Genomic DNA, 18,900 nt, shown 5'->3' on the forward strand with positions numbered 1-18,900 from the left:
GGGAGGGATGGATGGATGGATGGATGGATGGATGGATGGATGGATGGATGGAGGGATGGATGGATGGATGGAGGCAGGGGGAGAGGGGCCACAGTGCCCTGGCAGATGGGCACCACAGTGGGAGACCTGCCACACATCCCTGCCTTCATCCTCCTCCACCTGGCCCTGTGGCCTGGGCTGACCTTCCCGCCTGGCAAAGCTGCATCCCAGCTAAAATGCTCCATTAGGGACAAGGAACAGCCTGAGGCAGCCAGTAAATAGTGCCCACGGGCCCTGGGCTGGCCTGGGAGGGAGCAGAAGGGGTCACCAAGGAGGATTGAGGTGCCAGAGCTGGGACTTGTCCCTGTTTCTGTATCCACACAGGATCCACAGCCCTCGGGGGCTTTGTGAAGGACCCTCAGGGCTCAGTGCACTCCCCACCCAGCCCTGCCACTGGTGACATCCCTGCAGCCACAGGAGTGGCAGCCCCAGCCCCTTCCCACCCACCCGGAGCCTGCTGCCTGCACCAAGGCAGAGCTAAATTGGAAAAACACACACAATGACCTCTTGTGGAATGTAGTATGAATATTTGATAGCTCTAATGTAATCATATCCAATCGATACCGGCAGGAATATCTCCCCCCACACCACTCCCTGAGCTCTCACTCTGCCCTGTTCCTTCCTCTCTCTGCCTCACTCTCCCTTTCATTAATGCATTCTGCACTTTACATTATTTATTAACTTCCTTCCTTTTTTTTTTATTTTTTTTTTAATTTAGAAAAAATAAATTAAATAACCGTGGTTATCCCAGACCCTCCTGCTTTAGGCTTTCAGGCCAGGCAAAAAAAACTTTTCTGACCTTCTCTCACCTGCTCACCTTGTTCTGCTGACACAGAGACTCTGCCCCACAGCCAGGACCCCCTGACACCCCATCCTGCTCTGTTCCAACATCTCTCACCTCCCTGTGGAGCCCCCAGATCCCCCAGGAATTTCCTGAAGCATGGAAGGAGCTCCTTGAGGGGCTGGCAAGGCCTTGGAGGTTGAGGTTCTCCAGTCAGGGCAGATGGAGAGGAGGGATTTGCTCCTCTCTTTGGAGGGGCAGAGGATTCCCTGTTGCCTCCAGATGGTTCTGGAGGAGAGGGGAGAGTCAAGCCATGGTGATCCCACACTCCAGGGTCTCCCACACCCAGCTCGTGCTTCCCAGGAAAAGCATTTTCCAAGGGAGGCATCAGGGGATGTCCCTGCAGCTGCTTCCCAACACACCATGACCCAAAGCCTCTTTGCCAGGGGTAATTCTAGAGGCTGGAAAGAGGGTGAGGATCCAGTCCCAGTGTTGGACGTAGCTCCTCTCCCACTGCTGCTGTCCCAGGAAATTTGGGTGGGATTTCAGATAGGAAAAGGCTTGAGAAGATCTCGGGCTCTTTGGGGACACCACGTCCTGACCCACCGGGGTCCGTTTGGAGGAAGCAAAGGACTCTCCATGCTCAAGAAGGTTTTCTGCTCCCCACCTTCCTAAGCCATCCTAGAGGAGCTGCATTTCCCCACTGCTGGATCTCATCAGCCAGGGCTGCTCGGGGCACAGGGAGGGAAGAGCCACCTGTGTCCCTCAGGAAAGAGATGGTGGGGACATGGGGATGGGACAGCTCTGGGGACAGCTGGCTCAGGACCCTGGGAGTGCCAGCACTGTCAGTGTCCCCAGTGCCCAGCTCCCCCCACAGCCTGAAAAAATGGACAGACAGCCCCAGTGCTTTCCTGCTCCCACATTTCCCTCCACTCTGGCACCTCCCGCATCCTCATGCACCCTGCAGATCTCCCAGGGCTCATCTGAGCCCACTCAAATGTTTCTCCCAGCCCAGGGATGCTGGAGAATCTGGGGATCTCTCTCCCCTGGAGTCACTCCAATATCCCAGGGGAGATGCTCTTCACAGAGGGGCCTCAGACACTTCCTGACCTGATCCCACCCCCAGTGACCCTTTCCTTGGACCACATCCCTGTCCCCAAACAGGCAGCAGGGAATACAGAGCTCCCAGCTCCCCCACCCACAGCACACACTCCTCACTCCACAAATATTTCCCACTTCTGGAACATCTATCTTCCAGCTTGGAGGAAAGAGAGACTTTCCAAGCCAATGGTTGATGGCAGGAGCCATGAGATAAGCTCCTGACATCGCTCAGAGCAGTGAGCACCCCTGAGTGAGGTCTGTGACAGCCTCAGGCATCACTGCCTGGGGCCTGGATGGAGAAGGTGAAGTCCCATGAGAGGAGCACAGCCCAGACCTCAGCGCAGCTCCAGCAGATCCATCCCTTTCCGTGGTCCCACCGGCAGGGAGAACCTTACTGTGCCCTGGGTGAGGATTTGGACATCAGGGCAAGGAGAGGGAATCTGGATGGCAAAAAGACATCCTCCCTATGGGTGTCCCACCAAGCACAGCTCCCTGAGCTGGTGACAAGGGCAGGAGCAGAGGCAGCTGGCAGAGGTGGCCCCCAGGCCAAGATAACTGCAGAGAAACCGTGACGTAAGGGCAGGGGAAATGAGGTCCTGGCCTTTCCCAGGCTCTGCCGTGCTCCACACTCCACTTCCCTGCCAGTTTATCAGCCACTGGAGTGCAACCAAGGGAACATCAGCCAGGACAGAACAAACAAACATCCGAGTTAGTTTGGGCTTCCTTCCTTCCTTTGAATAACCCAAAAAAAATTAAAAAAAAAATCAAAAAAACACCCAGAGAGAGATGGGGAATTCAATTAAATAAAAAAAAAAAGACCGAAACAAGTCAAATAAATAAGCATTTTGTGTTTCCGTGGGGACGTGATGCATTCCTGGGAGCAGGAGCTCGGCCTTGGGGAAGAGCAATGCTGGAGCAGCAAAACCAGAGAGGCCACAAGCGGCTCACCAGGAATGGCCATTTCTGTCCTTCAGCAATGTCCAGGACCAGCTGAACGGCTTTGAGCTCAGCAAGGTGATTTATCTACCTTCTCCTTCAGTGGCTTTTGTCAGCTGTCTGTGGGGCTCTGTAAGGCTGTTTTCCACCTCTGGTTCTCCCCTACAATGCCACAGGAACCATCATTCACATCAGGCAGGGCTGAGGTGGGTCATTCACTAAAAAGTTTCTCATTTCTCAGACTTTTTGCTCCACAAACCATTTCCAGGAACATCCCCTTGGCTCGGCCACCCTGGGTTCCTGCTACAAGATTTCCTGGAAAACACGAGTTCCCTGTCCTAACCTCCAAGGTGACAAATCCTGACACTGCTGTCAGGGAGGTGACAGATCTGCCATGGCCATTTCTCTCCTTCAGCAATGTCCAGGACCAGCTGAACGGCTTTGAGCTCAGCAAGGTGATTTATCTACCTTCTCCTTCAGTGGCTTTTGTCACCTGTCTGTGGGGCTCTGTTTCCATTTCTGGTTCTCCCCTACAATGTGACAGGAACCATCATTCACATCAGGCAGGGCTGAGGTGGGTCATTCATTAAAAAGTTTCTCATTTCTCAGACTTTTTGCTCCACAAACCATTTCCAGGAACATCCCCTTGGCTCAGCCACCCTTGACTCCTGCTACAAGATTTCCTGGAAAACACGAGTTCCCTGTCCTAACCTCCAAGGTGACAAATCCTGACACTGCTGTCAGGGAGGTGACAGATCTGCCATGGCCATTTCTCTCTTTCAGCAATGTCCAGGACCAGCTGAACGGCTTTGAGCTCAGCAAGGTGATTTATCCACCTTCTCCTTCAGTGGCTCCTGTGACCTGTCTGTGGGGCTCTGTTTCCACCTCTGGTTCTCCCCTACAATGCCACAGGAACCATCATTCACATCAGGCAGGGCTGAGGTGGGTCATTCATTAAAAAGTTTCTCATTTCTCAGACTTTTTGCTCCACAAACCATTTCCAGGAACATCCCCTTGGCTCGGCCACCCTGGGTTCCTGCTACAAGATTTCCTGGAAAATGTGAATTCCCTGTCCTAACCCCCAAGGTGACAAATCCTGACACTGCTGTCAGGGAGGTGACAGATCTGCCATGGCCATTTCTGTCCTTCAGCAATGGCCAGGACCAGGTGAACGGCTTTGAGCTCAGCAAGGTGATTTATCTACCTTCTCCTTCAGTGGCTCCTGTGACCTGTCTGTGGGGCTGTTTTCCACCTCTGGTTCTCCCCTACAATGCCACAGGAACCATCATTCACATCAGGCAGGGCTGAGGTGCGTCATTCATTAAAAAGTTTCTCATTTCTCAGACTTTTTGCTCTACAAACCATTTCCAGGAACTTCCCCTTGGCTCGGCCACTCTTGATTCTTGCTACAAGATTTCCTGGAAAACACGAATTCCGTGTCCTAACCTTGTGCAGAAAACATCCCCCACGTGCAGAGGGAAACCTCCGTGTGCCCTGCACGTCACCCAAAGCTCTGGGTGACATCAGCATTGCCAAGGCCACCTCCAAGAAATCCCAGGGTAGGAAAAGAGGGATGGATTTACTGCACAAAACCTGCCCAAGGGAGGATGCACCTGTTGGATCCGGAGTATTTTTTCCTCTGCATGTGGCCACGGCAGCCAAATTGTGTGGGAGCCTTTCCCAGGCAGAGGGATAATTCCCAATCCCACACCAGATCCAGGATCTCACCAGCACCCTCTGGAGAAGGGAAGAGCATTCATTCATTGTGTGGGTTTGTTGCTTTTTTTTTAAAGTTGTTTGTGACCCCGGGAGCAGCGTGTTAGTGAGGGAGGAGGGGAGGACACAGAATTCCCAGATCCCCAGCTCTGCCTGGGAAATCCCCAGAAAAGTTCCCAGGCACTTTTCTGTGTGCTGGGGCCAAAAGCAGCAGGTGCATCCCAGAGCTCTGGGGCACACAGGGGCCTCCTCTAGGAGGGACAAAAACTGCCTGTCCCTGTCCCACGGGATCCTGTGGGGCACAGGAGGGACCACAAATCCCACAGATAAAATCCCACAAATAAAATCCCAATTATAACCCCAGAGCCTTGAGGAGAAACAACCCCCTGAGCACAACCCAAGGGCTGTCAGAGTGACGCTGCACTGCTCATCCCAAAGGCAGCCAGTGGGACACCCTGGAATGAGGAATCCCCTTCCCCAGAGCCCCCTAGAGCCCCCCAGGGCCCCCCAGAGCCCTCAGAGCCCCCCCAGAGCCCCCCAGAGCCTCTCAGAGCCCCCCTAGAGACCCCCAGAGCCCCCCAGGGCCCCCAGAGCCCCCCAGAGACTCACAGAGCCCCCAGAGCCCCCAGAGCACACCAGAGCCTCTCAGAGCCCCCCAGAGCCCCCAGAGCTCCCCCAGAGCCCCCCAGAGCCCCCAGAGCCCCCCAGAGCCCCCCAGAGCCCTCCAGAGATCCCCAGAGCCCCCCAGAGCCCCCCAGAGCCCCCCAGAGCCCTCCAGAGATCCCCAGAGCCCCCCAGAGCCCCCAGCCCTTCAGCTGAGACACGGTTTGATCCTGTTTGTGGGTATCCATCACTTCCATTGGGAACACACCTGGATCCAGGTGAGTCCCTGCTCATCCCAGGTGCTGTCCTGGGCACTGAGGGGGAGAAGTTTGGGATTCCTGCCAGGACAGACAGAGGGACAGGGACTGTTGGAGCACCAGGATGCTCATGGCATCCTCCTCCTCCTCCTGGAGCCCGGGAAGGACAAATTCCCACGGCGGGAGGGCGGGGATGCCTCTGCCCTGAGCTCACCCGGGGACTGAACTTGTTTATCTCCCGCGGGAGCCGCCCCGAGGCCTTTGGGAAGCGGCACATCCCCGGCAGCTCCTCTGCCCCTTCCCTTTTCCTGAAATAAAACACAAAAACCGCTGGGGAAATGGGGAATCCGCGGTGGCACCAGCGCGTCCCCTCGCTGCGGGGACAGGGACAGTGACCGGGACAGGGACAGTGACTGTGACAGGGACAGTGACAGGGACAGGGACAGTGACAGTGACAGGGACAGTGACAGTGACAGGGACAGTGACAGTGACAGTGACAGGGACAGGGACAGGGACAGTGACCGGGACAGGGAAAAGGACAGGGACAGGGACAGTGACCGGGACAGGGACAGTGACTGTGACAGGGACAGTGACAGGGACAGTGACAGTGACAGTGACAGGGACAGGGACAGGGACAGTGACAGTGACAGGGACAGGGACAGGGACAGGGACAGTGACCGGGACAGGGAAAAGGACAGGGACAGGGACAGTGGCCGGGACAGGGACAGTGACTGTGACAGGGACAGGGACAGGGACAGGGACAGGGACAGGGACAGTGACAGGGACAGGGACAGGGACAGGGACAGGGACAGGGACAGGGACAGGGACAGGGACAGGGACAGGGTAACGCGCTCCCCTCGCTGTCCCCGTCCCCGCCCGGCCGCCAGGGGGCAGCACTGCACAGGCCGCGCTCTGTGCCCGGCCCGTCACGGCCGGCGCTGTCCGCACCCAGCGTTCCCTTGGGCCGCGCTCCGTGTGCCCGTTCCCCGATCTCCGTGCCGCCCTCGGCACTCCATCCCACGGCCTCCCGGACCGGAGGGGTTCTGTTCTCCGTTCCGTTCCTGTCCCGGTCAGATCCCGCTGGCCGCCCGCCCCGTCCCTCCCCGCCTCTATGGTTTGCGGCCGCTCTGCCCCGCGCGTCTCTATGGCGGTGGCGGCCCCACCCCGGGGCGGCCTGAGGGGGACCCGACCCTGCCCCGCTCCGGGCCCTGCCCCGCTCCTCCCGGCCCTGCCCCGCTCCGGGCCCTGCCCCGCTCCTCCCGGCCCGGCCCCGCTCCTCCCGGCCCGGCCCCGCTCCCGGCCCGGCCCCGCTCCGGGCCCTGCCCCGCTCCTCCCGGCCCGGCCCCGCTCCGGGCCCTGCCCCGCTCCTCCCGGCCCTGCCCCGCTCCTCCCGGCCCGGCCCCGCTCCTCCCGGCCCGGCCCCGCTCCTCCCGGCCCGGCCCCGCTCCCCGCGGGCTCTGGGGCCCGGCGACGCCGCTCCGAGGCAACGGGGCCGCTGCGGGAGGCCGGGGAGGAGCCGCCGAGGTGCGCTCGGGGCCGGGATGGGGCGCGGCGGTGGCGGGGATCCCCATCCCTCGGGCCCGGGGCTGCGCTTGGGCCCCCGCGGAGAGGGACCCGCTTGTAATGTAGCGCTTTTTCTTGTATTTTTATCTTTTTAAAGGGTCACCGAGACGCCGGGCAGCAGCGGCGGCCGATGAGGGAAAGCTCCGAGCGGCGTTTTCGGCCTGGTGGGCACCGGGGGCAGGAGGAGGGGGCGGCGGAGGGCCCGGGGCGGCGGCGGGGCCTGCGGGACCCGGGCACGGCCTCTGCTCTGGGATCCTGTCAGCATCCTCCCTTCTGTGATCCTGTCAGCATCCTCCCCTCTGTGATCCTGTCAGCATCCTCCCTTCTGTGATCCCTTCAGCATCCTCCCTTCTGGGATCCCTTCAGCATCATCCCCTCCGGGATCCTGTCAGCATCATCCCCTCTGGGATCCCTTCAGCATCATCCCCTCTGTGATCCCCTCAGCATCATCCCCTCTGTGATCCCCTCAGCATCCCCTCTGTGATCCCCTCAGCCCCCCCTCCGAGATCCCTTCATCATGATTCCCTCCCTGAGCTCTTCATCCTCCCCTCCCTGGTCCCGTCACCATCCCGATTCCAGCCCAAGCCTCTGTCCATCACCCCCAGCCCTGCCCGTCGCTGCAGAGCCCCAGGTAATTCCAGCCCCGGGGTCACACGGGGATTACAATCCCATCAAAAGGGAATTGAAGGCTGCAGATCCTGTGCAGAGCCGTTTTCCCTCATTCCCTGGAAAAACACAACCCCTCCCTGCCCGGGGAGAGCTGCTCTTTGCCCGGGCAGGATCCAGAGCATGAAGTGATTTAGCAATAGGAGTTTATTCTAGTTTAACTCCTCTAGGGGGGTTCTGCCATTAGGACTGGCTGCTTTGCTGGAAAAAAAAAAAAAAAAAAAAAAACAAACCAGAATTAGAACTTGTTTCTGTTGAGCTGCATGGCCTGGAAAGGCTTTGCTTGGGAGAAATGCAGCCAGGAGGGTGGAATGAGGTTCTGGGCTGGGTGTCAGGTAGTCAATGTGAAACGTGGGGTGAGCAGATAATTCCCTTTGCTTCCAGGAAAGTGAAGTAGCTGTGAAGCTGGCAGAGCCTGGGATGTCTTTATTAGCTCCTTAATTTCATTGAACTCCCACGTGGGGAAGGGCTGGAAGGGGAATCTGGCTCCTGACAGCTGAGATCTGATGGAGTTGTCTGCAGGGTAAGGGCAGGAGCTCAGCAGGGAACAGCCAGTCTGCTTTTTGTCTCTGTGGTAATTAATTGTAATTAACTGAGTCAGCTCAGGCTGTTGAACTGAGCCTGTGTCCTGTCCAAGAGGTGCTGCCATCCTGGGGGATCTGGTTTGGCACCTGGGCTGGTGCTCTTGGCTCCTCTGGCTCTGGCACAGCCCTCAGGCCAGCTCAGCCTTTGCAGAATTCCTCTTTTCCTTGCTGTTCCTTCACTGCAGGAGGAACTGTCAGGCTAAAGGATCCCAGAAAACCCAAATTCCTTTTCCTCACTTTGGGCTGTTGTGCTGCTGACACCTCCCTGTTCCTCATGGATCACAAACCTGGGCCCCAGCCACTTGTGTCCAGGAATAAAAACTGACTGAGTGCGAGCAGCTGAATGTTTGAGGTGTTTTAAATAGAAAACACCATTTATTTTTTCAGAGGAGCTGGACAAACAGGCTGGAGGGGCTGAGGGAGGGCAGCAGGGTCATCCCATGCCCTGGAGGTTTGGCCAAAAGCTGATGAAAACCTCCAGATTTGTGGTGTTTCTCCTTTCTTAATTGCTGAAACTATTTGGTCACTCATTTTTTAGTTATGAGATTTGTGTGTCAGATGGGGCTCATTCCTCTTCCTGTAGCAGATTCCCAAAGCTGGACAGCAGGGATATCTTGGAAAAGGAGGGTGGAAACAGTGGGTTTGGTCTCTTCTCCCAGGTACCAAGGGGTAGGACAAGAGGAAACACCCTCAAGCTGTGCCAGGGAATGTTTAGATTGGATATTGTGAAAATTTCTGGTGGAAAGGGCTCAGTGGCCTGAAGTGTGTCAGTGTGCCTTCATCTCAAACCTTCTCTTCAAAAACATTCCCACTTTTTCTCCCCGGGGATGTCTGCATTCTTTTTTCCCTGCTTAACAAGGTGCTGGCTGGGAATGTGGCACCTCTGTGGATTTGGTTGTTATCACCAGCCTTTGAGGTCTCTGCAGAACAGGAGCAGCTTGGACAGCCAGAGCTCCAGTGCCTGGACTCTCCAGATAAGAAAACTAAGGAAAATCAGAAGTCTGGGATAAGAAATGCTTTCTGAGCCAGTTGTCTTATCCAGAGAGACCACATTTCAGTGATCTTCAAAGTGCTGTTAAAATCCTGCTGGGTTTAGACCTGGCCCCCAGAAATTCATAAACATGACGGGCATTTAGACTGAGGCGTCATCTCCTAAAACTTGTCAGGTTTTTTGCTGTTGCTCTTTGCTCTGAAGAGCTGTTACAAATTTCCCTCAGAGAAATCGCCTTCTAATCTCTATCCTAAAATTAATCACGATGGTTTCTCCTCACTGCCAGCTGTGTCCTTCACCAGCAGCAGAGATCTTCCTCCTCCTCCTCATTGTTTTGCCTGCTTTTTCTAGAACTGACCTAATTACTGGGTTCTTCTGTTACTGGTTCCCTAACCAAGGTCACTGCTTCCCCAATTGCTGCAGTTCCATCTGGGAATGGTGAATTAAAACTGGGAAATGCTGGAGGGGGGACAAGACCTTCAGAGATGAGGCTTTTGCCACTGTTTTGCACAAGAGTGTTGAACACAGGTGTCTCTCCTGGAATGGCTTTGCCTGGTAAATCACAGAATCGTGGAATGGCTTGGGGTGGAAGGGATGTTAAAGTTGATCCCATTTTACCCCCTGCCATGGGCAGAGACACCTTCCATGAGCCCAGACACCTTCCAAGCCCCATCCAGCCTGGCCTTGGACACTGCCAGGGATCCTGGGGCAGCCACAGCTTCTCTGGACATGCTGTGCCAGAGCCTTCCCACCCTCACAGGATCCCAGCATCTCCTCATGGCTGTGTCCTGCTGGGGTTTAGGACAGAGTATGACACCCAGGTGACCTTTTCCCCTCTCTCCTGCCTGCCAGGACCAGGATGTGGTGGCCGAGGCTGGCGTGGCTGCTGCGGGGGCAGCGTGGGAGCACCGGCCGTGGCTGGGCACGGCTGCCTGGGCACCCCGGGCCCGTCCTGCCTGTCCCAGCTCAGTGCCACTCCACGGCCCCAGAGTCCCCCTGCTGTGCCTGGCAGCTGCACCAGGACCATCTCGGTAGGTGTGCTGGGGGTGGGTGTTCTGCTCTGCCCGGGGATATTCCCTGGAGTGATGTGTATTTTCCTTCTGAAGCATCAGAGGGATGCACACTGGGGGCTGTTTCATGTTCCCTGCAGGAATTCCCAAAGACAGGACAGAGCAGCCTTGTCCTCTATGATAAGTGAGGTGCTGCTAAATAAGTAATCAAATCCAGGGATTCCTGAACAAAAGCTGTCTGAGCTTTGCCCTGTCAGGCACCATTTTCTGTGCCACGCTCAGGCTCTCCTTGGCAGAGCCCTCCTTGGCTCTGGTGTGTGCTCACCTCTGCTGGCCCTGGTGATGGCAGCTGAGGTCAGTGAGATCTCAGTACTCTGATGGCCCACATTTTCAGGGTGATGGCAGCTGAGGCCAGTGAGATCTCAGTACTCTGAGCCACTTTCAAACTCAGCATTTTACACGGTGGCTCCAAAGCAAAGGACTTTGATCAGATCCTCTGCCAGGTCTTCCTCATGTGACAGTTTATACCAAGGGGTACCACTGCATCCCCTGTAATTGGGATGATACAATGTGGGCTCTGGGCTTCAGTTCTCGGCTTTGTTTGCCCTGTGTTGGCCCCAAGCCTGCTGTGCTCCCCTCCCTGGCAGAGCTGAGGTACGGGAGCACCGTGATGCGCCTGGACTTCGTGTGGCTGCGGGACCACTGCCGCTCCGCCTCCTGCTACAACGCCAAGACCAGCCAGCGCAGCCTGGACACGGCCAGCGTGGACCTGGACATCCAGCCCCAGGCCGTGAGGGTGGACGAGGCCACGCTCTTCCTCACCTGTGAGTCCTGAGCACCAGCACCTGTAGTAACATCCCTGGATGGCAGGGAGAAGGAACTCTGCAGAGCTGAGATATTCTAGAAATACGGTTTATTGCAAGGGTGGTGGGTAAAAAGGGCTTTGCCTTCAGCCACCAGCCTGGGCTGAAGGGAACCCCAAAAGAGAGAAAGGGGAGAGAGAGAGAGTAGAAGAGAACTCAGGGGTAGAAACGGGGTAGGAGTAGGGGGAAGAGGGCAGGGAAGAGAGTCGGGGAAAAGAGGGTGGAAAAAGCGTGGGGGAAAAGCAAGAGCAAGAGAAGGCAAGAGAGCATGGGGGAAAAAGCAGGAGCAAGAAAGGGCAAGAGCATTGTTACAATCCATTATATCTCATTTTGTGTTGAATATTCTAATTTACAGTGACCAACCGGTGCAAGATATAAAACCTACAAGCTTTGCATGCAGCCTATAAGAACTACTATATTACCATGTCATTTTATATTCTAAACTCTAAAGATTACTTTCTTAGGCCCTTGTTCCCCGATGCCTTGGCAGAGTGGAAAGGCTCCATTCCTGAGTCCTTTTGTTTTCTATCCTTCAACCCATCTCCAGCTAATCATCATTTTCCTGCCTCTCATGCCTACATCTCAAATCTGGCTTTCATTTCCATCCTTTCTCCTCACTTTCCCAGCTGCTTTCTTCCTTTTGGTGGGGCTTCCCTTTATTTGAGGGCTTGACTTCAGTGCTTTGATTGTCCTTGAATTGTCCTGTCAACAAAAACCAAAAGCACTGCAGATGCAACAGTTGGCTGGGAATTTGGAGAGGGTTGCAGCAGCTGCCCTGAATTCAGAGTTTTCTAGCAACGACAACACTTTTAGGACTTGAGGTTTTCAGGTCATATTTTGGGTGGCAAAGAGCCCATCCCCAGAGAGGTGACAAGGGTGAGGCCTGTCTGGGCTGGCAGGTGCCATGAGCTCGGGCTGCCCAGTGGGATTTTGGTGACCCTGCCCTTGTCCCCAGGGCCGGATGGACACGTCACACGGTACGGGCTGGAGTGGCTGGCAAAGAACAGCTACGAGGGGCAGAAGCAGCAGGTGATGCACCCCCGGATCCTCTGGAATGCTGAGATCTATCAGCAAGCCCAGGTCCCCTCTGTGGACTGCCGGAGCTTCCTGGAGACAGATGAAGGCCTGAAGGAATTCCTGCAGAACTTCTTGTTGTACGGGATTGCTTTTGTGGAGAATGTCACTCCCACCAAAGAGGACACGAAAATCGTGGCAGAGAGGGTCAGCATAATCAGGTATCTGGGCTATCCTGGGAAGGGTAAACTTGTTTTCTTTCTGTTTGGAAAGCTGCTGCCTCCTTGTCTTGTGTTTTGTGTGGCATGGCCTGGTTTGCAGAGTGGCAGACAAATGCTCTGGCTGCTCCCCTTGACCTGGGATGGAGGATCTCACTGAGGGATCCACCCTCCTTTATGGGAGAGCTGGGAATCACTCAGTCATTGAGCTGCCCTCAGAACATACAATGACTTCTGTGACAGTGGGACCGTGCAGAGAGGAGGGACTGGAGGAAGTGGCTGTCTGGGAAGAGCAGGGCTTTGCAAGGAGAGACATTTCCTGTTATGACTTGAGGGGTCGTGAGGGCGGCCTGGCCCTGGGAGCCAGGGACATCAAAGACCAGTTGGAGTTCTTGTTAAAAGAACAACAGTGAGAGGTGTTGGTGCTGAGTTTGTGTAAAGCACCACCAGCCTGGCAGGCCAGGGGCTGAGCCTGGGGCTTTATCCAAGATGTAGAGACAGTTTGATTTGCCTGGGGCCGTTAGAAAAGGAGGGAACAGTCACTCCAAATAGAAACAAAGGGCTCCAGGGAATATCCAGCCAGCTTTTGTCTCCAGCCACCCTCCCCCTGGAGGCCTTGTCTGCTCTCTCTTCCCTCCTGTTGGAGGGGGGAGGTAGTGAAAACAGGATTCTGGGGAGAAGAAATGGAATTATTGGGTAACCCTGTGTGGGTACAAGTAAAGGCTGACTGCACTTAAGCAACTCTTTGTGTCACTTCCATGACTGGGGACAATGGTTGGTATGGAAGCATCAGTGTTTGTGGAGGGGAAGACTCATCACCACCAGCCTTTTGGGGAGGAAAAAGAGGAGCTGAACACCAGAAGAGGGATCAGAAGCACCATCCCCGAATGTGAATTTTGTGAAGTCGTTCTGCTCTAACGACTCTGTGCACAGGACAGAGGAGAATAACTCAAACGTAGGGGAGGATGTGCCTTACCCAGACACTGACCCATAACTGCCCATCTCTTTTCCAGAGAGACCATTTATGGGAGGATGTGGCACTTCACCTCTGACTTCTCCCGGGGCGATACAGCCTACACCAAGCTGGCCCTGGACCGGCACACGGACACCACCTACTTCCAGGAGCCCTGCGGGTACGTGCTGCTGAGGGACACCTTCCACTGTCCCTGGTGGCCTAAAGCCCCATCCAGCCTGTCCTTGGACACTCCCAGGGATGGGGCAGCCACAGCTGTAGGATCATCTGTGGACAGCAGGGACAAGGAACTCTGCAGAGCTGAGATATTCTAGAAACACAGTTTATTGCAAGGGTTGTGGGTAAAGAGGGCTTTGCCTTCAGCCACCAGCCTGGGCTAGAGGGAACCCCGAAGAGAGAGGGAGAGAGAGAGTGTGAGGTAAGAGAGGGAGTAAAAAAGCTAAGAGGGATAAGAGAGAGGTAGAAGCAAGAGAGAGGTCAGAGCAAGAGAGTGAGCACCTTGTTCCAATCCATTCCATCTCCTTTTGTGTTGAATATTCTAATTTACAGTGACCAACCCATGTGAGATACAAACCCTACAGACTTTGCCTGCAGCCCATGAGAACTGCTCTATCACCACATCATCCTGTATTCTAAACTCTAAAGAGACTTTTCTTATCCACCTTTTCCCTGATGCCTTGGCAGGGTGGAGAGGGGCTGCACCCTTGGGGCCTTTTGTTTTCTGTCCTTCCACCCATCTCCAGCTCATCCCCGTCTTCCTGCCTGCCATGATCACATCTCTTCATTTCTATTTCATTCACAAGTTTTACACCTCTAGCATTTCTTACCAGGCAAATCATATCCACAAACCCTTCCTGTCCCATCTTTCCCAACACACAGCCTCTTTGGGTTTGGATTTTGGGTGACATAGCCTTCATCCTGCAGCTCCTGAAATCTCCCAGACTCGTGTCACAGGGTTTGGGAAAGCAGCACAATCAGTTTGCTGCCTCCTCACCCACCAAAACCAGTGTGATTTGGTCTGGAGAAGCAGCAGGTCTGGGTGGTGCATCCATCCACACCTCACAGCGTCCTTTGGGAGCACTTTGTGCTCAGAGGACAGGCAGCTAAAGGTCACTGTGTCTGTGTGCAGCATCCAGGTGTTCCACTGCCTGAAGCACGAGGGCACGGGCGGGCGGACGCTGCTGGTGGACGGGTTCCACGCGGCCGAGCGGGTGCTGCGCCAGGCCCCCGAGCACTTCCAGCTGCTGGCCAAGGTGCCCCTCAAACACGAGTACGTGGAGAACGTGGGCGGCTGCCACAACCACATGATAGGAGTGGGGCCAGTGCTCAACGTCTACCCCTGGAACAACGAGCTGTACCTCATCAGGTAAGGGCCACACAGGGGGGAGAGGGCGTTGTGGTGGTTTTCCAGAATGTTCCAGTGTGTCTTTGAGGAGCTGGGATGAAACAGGAGCACCCTGTGTTCTTGCTGCTTTAGAGAACGTGTCAGCACCCCTGATACAAAGATGGGTATCAGTGCTGAGCTTTGATTTTTCACTGCTGGCATTCTTCATTCAGCTCCAAGCTCTCATCCCATTCCATTTGAGGTGCAGAAGAATTCAGTTCTTCTCTCGAGAAGCCCCTGGAGACTATCCAGGAAGGGTGCAGAGTGATTCCTTCTAAAGGAAACTTGGGCTGATTTTTGAAACTCCAGTTTGGCTCAGTTCTGGAGGTTGTTCAGCACTGCTTTTTCCACTTCTCTTTTAAGCAACCCTCAGTCTTGCCATGGAAAAGCAGGAAGAGCAGGTGTACACTTGACAGCAAACTCCTCTTGCCCTCAGTGCTGCATTCCCAAAAATCCTGTCCTGACAGCACAACCTCTTTGCTCACCTCTGCAAATCACCCACTACTTCCACAGCCTCCCGAGGTTCTCTTGGAAGCACCTGGGGCAGCACTGGGCAGTGTTTTGTCCCTCCTCTCCCTGCAGGTACAACAACTACGACCGCGCCGTGTTCAACACGGTGCCGCACGACGTGGTGCGGCGCTGGTACCGCGCTCACCGCGCCCTCACCGCCGAGCTGCGCCGCCCCGACAACGAGCTCTGGGTCAAACTGAAGCCAGGAAAGGTGGGCACCTGCAGCTGCATCCTCTGGGACTGGTCCAGGGTGGGATTTGCAGCTGAATTCCTTGTGGGTTTGGCACAGGGTGGTCAGTGGATGTGGCAGTGTCTGGGAATTGGCGTATCCGGCGGTTTTCCTCGTTCTGGGCGCTCCAGGGTCAGCAGTAGTGGGTTCTGTGTGTGTGTTTTCTTGCTGTCCTAAAGCAGTATGAGCTCTCAGGTGAGGGAGGCAGAGATGTTTAGTCCAAGCTCTGCCTCAGAGGAAAGTTCATCCCAGTTTCCAGCCACTGAAATAAGAATCTTCAGGAGCAGAGAGGCTGGAACACTTAATTCACTAGAGAGGCCAGAACACTTAATGTTCAGGCTTTCACTTCTTCCAGGAGAAATTGCAGTTTTGAGGTTATGTTTGAGCCCTTACGTGGGTGACTCTGCAGAGGCAGGAGGTTGGGGCTGCCCCATCCCTGGAAGAATTCAAATCCAGGTTCCATGGGGCTTGGAGCAGCCTGGGATAATGGAAGGTGTCCCTGCCCATGGCAGAGGGTGGCACAAGATGGGCTTTAAGGTTCCTTCCATCCCAAGCATTCTGGGATTCAGTGATCCCAGCCACTGTCTACTGCTGGTGAACTATTTCCTCTCCAGCAGAAAGGCAAAGAAACCCCAAAATGTATTTCTGGGCTGGCTCCATAAAGAGCTGGTGAAGGAGCTGTGCTGGACCCTGTAGAACAACTGGCTGCAGCCTCACCTGTGCCAGTGTGGAACAGGAGCTCGTGCCCATGGCAGCACACCCTTACCTGCTCTTCCAGGAGCTGCCCTGCCAGAGGCTCGTGGCCCTGCCAGAGGCTCGTGGCCCTGCCTGCTGTGTTTGCTGTCCTGCTGATGACTTTTTCCCTTTGCTGCAGGCGCTGTTTGTGGATAACTGGCGTGTCCTGCACGGCCGGGAGGCGTTCACGGGGTACCGGCAGCTCTGCGGGTGTTACCTGACCAGGGATGACGTGCTCAACACCGCCCGCCTGCTGGGGCTGCAGGCCTAGCCCAGCCCTCCAGGAGCCAAGGCAGAGCCAGTCCCACCCCTGGGAGAGGCAGGAGCCCCCCAATCCCACTGCCAGGAGAGGCAGGAGACTCCCAATCCCACTGCCAGGAGAGGCAGCAGCCCCCCAATCCCACTGCCAGGAGAGGCAGGAGACTCCCCATCCCACTGCCAGGAGAGGCAGGAGACCCCCAGTCCCACTGCCAGGAGAGGCAGGAGACCCCCAGTCCCACTGCCAGGAGAGGCAGCAGCCCCCAGACTCACTGTTGGGAGAGGCAGCAGCCCCTCAGTGCCAGCCCAGCCTGTCCACACCAGGCAGGTGAGCTGCTCCAGGCCCCCTGTGCCAGTGCCTCACCATCACTGCAATACCTCACACACCTCCACCCTCTCCAGGCAGCCTGCTCAGGAGAGGGGGCAGGTGGAAACCAAAGGTTGCAAGATTATTTTATTTTTTTTTTTTTTTGGGCCACTCTCTGCCTTTGAGCACAGGCAGCTCTTGCTGTTTGTGCTCCCAGCCTGGTCCTCCCAGCCAGGGTGGCTCAGTTGTGGTTAATCCCACCACAGTAAGTGCTCCTCCAAGCAAGTGCCTTCAGGATTTGGAAGCTTTCATTATTCCCTGTTTGGCTTTTTTTTTTTTTTTTTTTTTTTTTTTTCAGCTGCCAGTTTTAGGGGACTTTTAGCAGAGCATAGTGGAAATCTCTGGGATCTTGTCTCTTACCACTGACCCAAGCCAAGCTGCCTGAGAGAGATCCTGGTGTGCTTTGGGCATTTCTGAGAAGGTTTAGATTAGAGAAGGAGAAGGGATGCAGCAAGATCTGCATGTTGAGAAGCAGAGATGATGATTTTAGGTGAGGGATGGAATTCCCACTTTTCCTTGACTTCCAGCACTGCCCTGCTGCTGTTCCCTCTGCACTTGTGCTGAGGGCAATGCTCAGCAGCCCCAGGATTTCTGACAAACTTCCCACCAAGCCTCCTCTTCCATCCTTTCTTAAGGAATTTATGTTAGGTCACCATCATGCTCTCTGCTACATGAACCTCACTCTTTGGGTGTATTTTTTTTCCCAAAATTCTCCCACTCTGGGTGTAACTGAGAGCTGCCTTTCAGCTCCTGGGGGCTGAGATCTGCCACACTGAAGGGCCACAGGGTAAGGAACAAAAACAAACCCTGCTGTTACATTTTTTTCATTCTGCCACATCTTTTTGGGGTGTTCCCTCTGCTCTGAGCAGACCTTAGAGCAGGGCTGGGCCCTTCACCCCTGGCTGTGCTGTGTCAGGTACTCCATGTCCTGCAGGTGCTGAACTTGCTGCCTTTGTTTAATCCAAACACTGAATGTAGAGATCCTGGTGCCAACACAGTCCTGAAATCTGCTCTTGCTGTGAGGTCTGAGCTTCCTGATGCTCCCAGTCCTTTCCTGGGTGATCCCCTGGAGTCCAGGGGGGCTCAAAGGGATTTCTGAGCCCAGGCTGGGCAGGTGGGGCCAGGTACAGCTGCAGTGACAGCCTTGACAGCAGGAGCCAATTTCAAAACTCAGCAGGAAAATTAAACCCCCTTTAGCCGAGCTCTTTTCGTAGTGAAAAAAAAAAACAAACCACACTAGGAGAGATTCTGAGTTGAAGTCACAATTTACTGAAGAAAATCGCAATAATCACGATGATATTAATAAAAAGATTGTACAAAAAGAGAAGGGTTTGCCCACATAAAGGATATTTACCACCAAAAGGTGTCACCTTTAGGATGAATAGGAGAATCCCTCCTATTCCACCTCCGGTTTTTGAAGGGGACAAAGCCACTCCCAGAGCCAAGGAAAGAAGAACAGATTCTTGCGTTATCTGAGATTCTCTGCTGGAACCCGCCCACCCCTCCTCATCCCCTCCCCATGCCCTGCACCGGCCTTTCCCCGGCCACACGATGGCACAAGACGCCAAAAATTCAAATTGATGTTTCCAAACCCCACAAAGGCCATCCCCGGGCGGGCTCGGCGCTCCCGGCCGTGCCGCTGCTCTCTCTCTCTCCATCCCTCTGGAGAGGCCCAGGAATTGCTGTTCGGAGCCTCTGCTGGTTTTTTGGGAGCTGTGGGATGTGGGGAGAGGGTGGGAATGATGTGAGGGAAGGGGAGACCTCGATCTGGGGGTGTCTGCAGGACACTGGGGCTGTGTGAAGGCAGCTGAGCCCAGCACAGCCCATGGAACTCTGAGAGGAGCTGAGAAGGTCTTGATGTGTCCTGGGATCCTCCATGTGCCCATCTGCACATCCCAGGACCCCCAGTCTGGTCCCCTTTGGTGCTGGGGCTGTGTCCTCCCCTCCTGTTCCCCCCACACACCCCCAGACCTTCCACCGTCCCCATCCCTGTTTGCTGCCCTGTCCCAATTCCTCCCTGGGACCCCTCCCTTTCCTCTTGGCTCTGCAGTTCAGCCCCTCCTTCAGGTTTTTTGGGGCTCCCTCAGCCCTGCAGTGAAACA

General features: G+C 55.3%; 1 protein-coding gene and 1 long non-coding RNA gene across 3 annotated transcripts; one reads left to right on the plus strand and one right to left on the minus strand.

The window, feature by feature from the left end:
- Positions 1–3,403: 3,403 nt before the first annotated feature.
- Positions 3,404–5,737, minus strand: LOC310917894. Of its 2 annotated transcripts, XR_014591515.1 has the most exons (4): positions 5,648–5,737; positions 5,445–5,514; positions 4,471–4,594; positions 3,404–4,275 (listed from the first exon to the last, which is right to left on the minus strand). It is a non-coding gene; the product is annotated as an uncharacterized lncRNA (long non-coding RNA). The 2 variants fall into 2 exon arrangements; XR_014591516.1 differs by having other exon boundaries at positions 3,404–4,594.
- A 1,168-nt stretch (positions 5,738–6,905) lies between these two features.
- Positions 6,906–18,030, plus strand: TMLHE (trimethyllysine hydroxylase, epsilon). Its single transcript, XM_083876343.1, has 9 exons — positions 6,906–6,957; positions 7,094–7,160; positions 10,090–10,268; positions 10,895–11,071; positions 12,066–12,345; positions 13,356–13,475; positions 14,445–14,681; positions 15,282–15,420; positions 16,313–18,030. Exons 3-9 carry the CDS (start codon positions 10,097–10,099, stop codon positions 16,442–16,444), a joined length of 1,257 nt encoding a protein of 418 aa, XP_083732469.1. The 5' UTR covers positions 6,906–6,957; positions 7,094–7,160; positions 10,090–10,096; the 3' UTR covers positions 16,445–18,030.
- The last annotated feature ends 870 nt before the right edge of the window (positions 18,031–18,900 follow it).

Source organism: Zosterops lateralis, assembly GCF_965231275.1.
Source record: "Zosterops lateralis genome assembly, chromosome: 21".
Taxonomy (NCBI): Eukaryota; Metazoa; Chordata; class Aves; order Passeriformes; family Zosteropidae; genus Zosterops; species Zosterops lateralis.

Excerpts from the sequence above, each read along its gene's own strand:
- TMLHE (XM_083876343.1), top strand. The coding sequence starts at position 10,097 with ATGTGGTGGCCGAGGCTGGCGTGGCTGCTGCGGGGGCAGCGTGGGAGC. Across the intron at positions 14,682-15,281 it reads AACGAGCTGTACCTCATCAG|GTACAACAACTACGACCGCG; the intron begins GTAAGGGCCACA and ends CTCTCCCTGCAG. Across the intron at positions 15,421-16,312 it reads TCAAACTGAAGCCAGGAAAG|GCGCTGTTTGTGGATAACTG; the intron begins GTGGGCACCTGC and ends CCTTTGCTGCAG.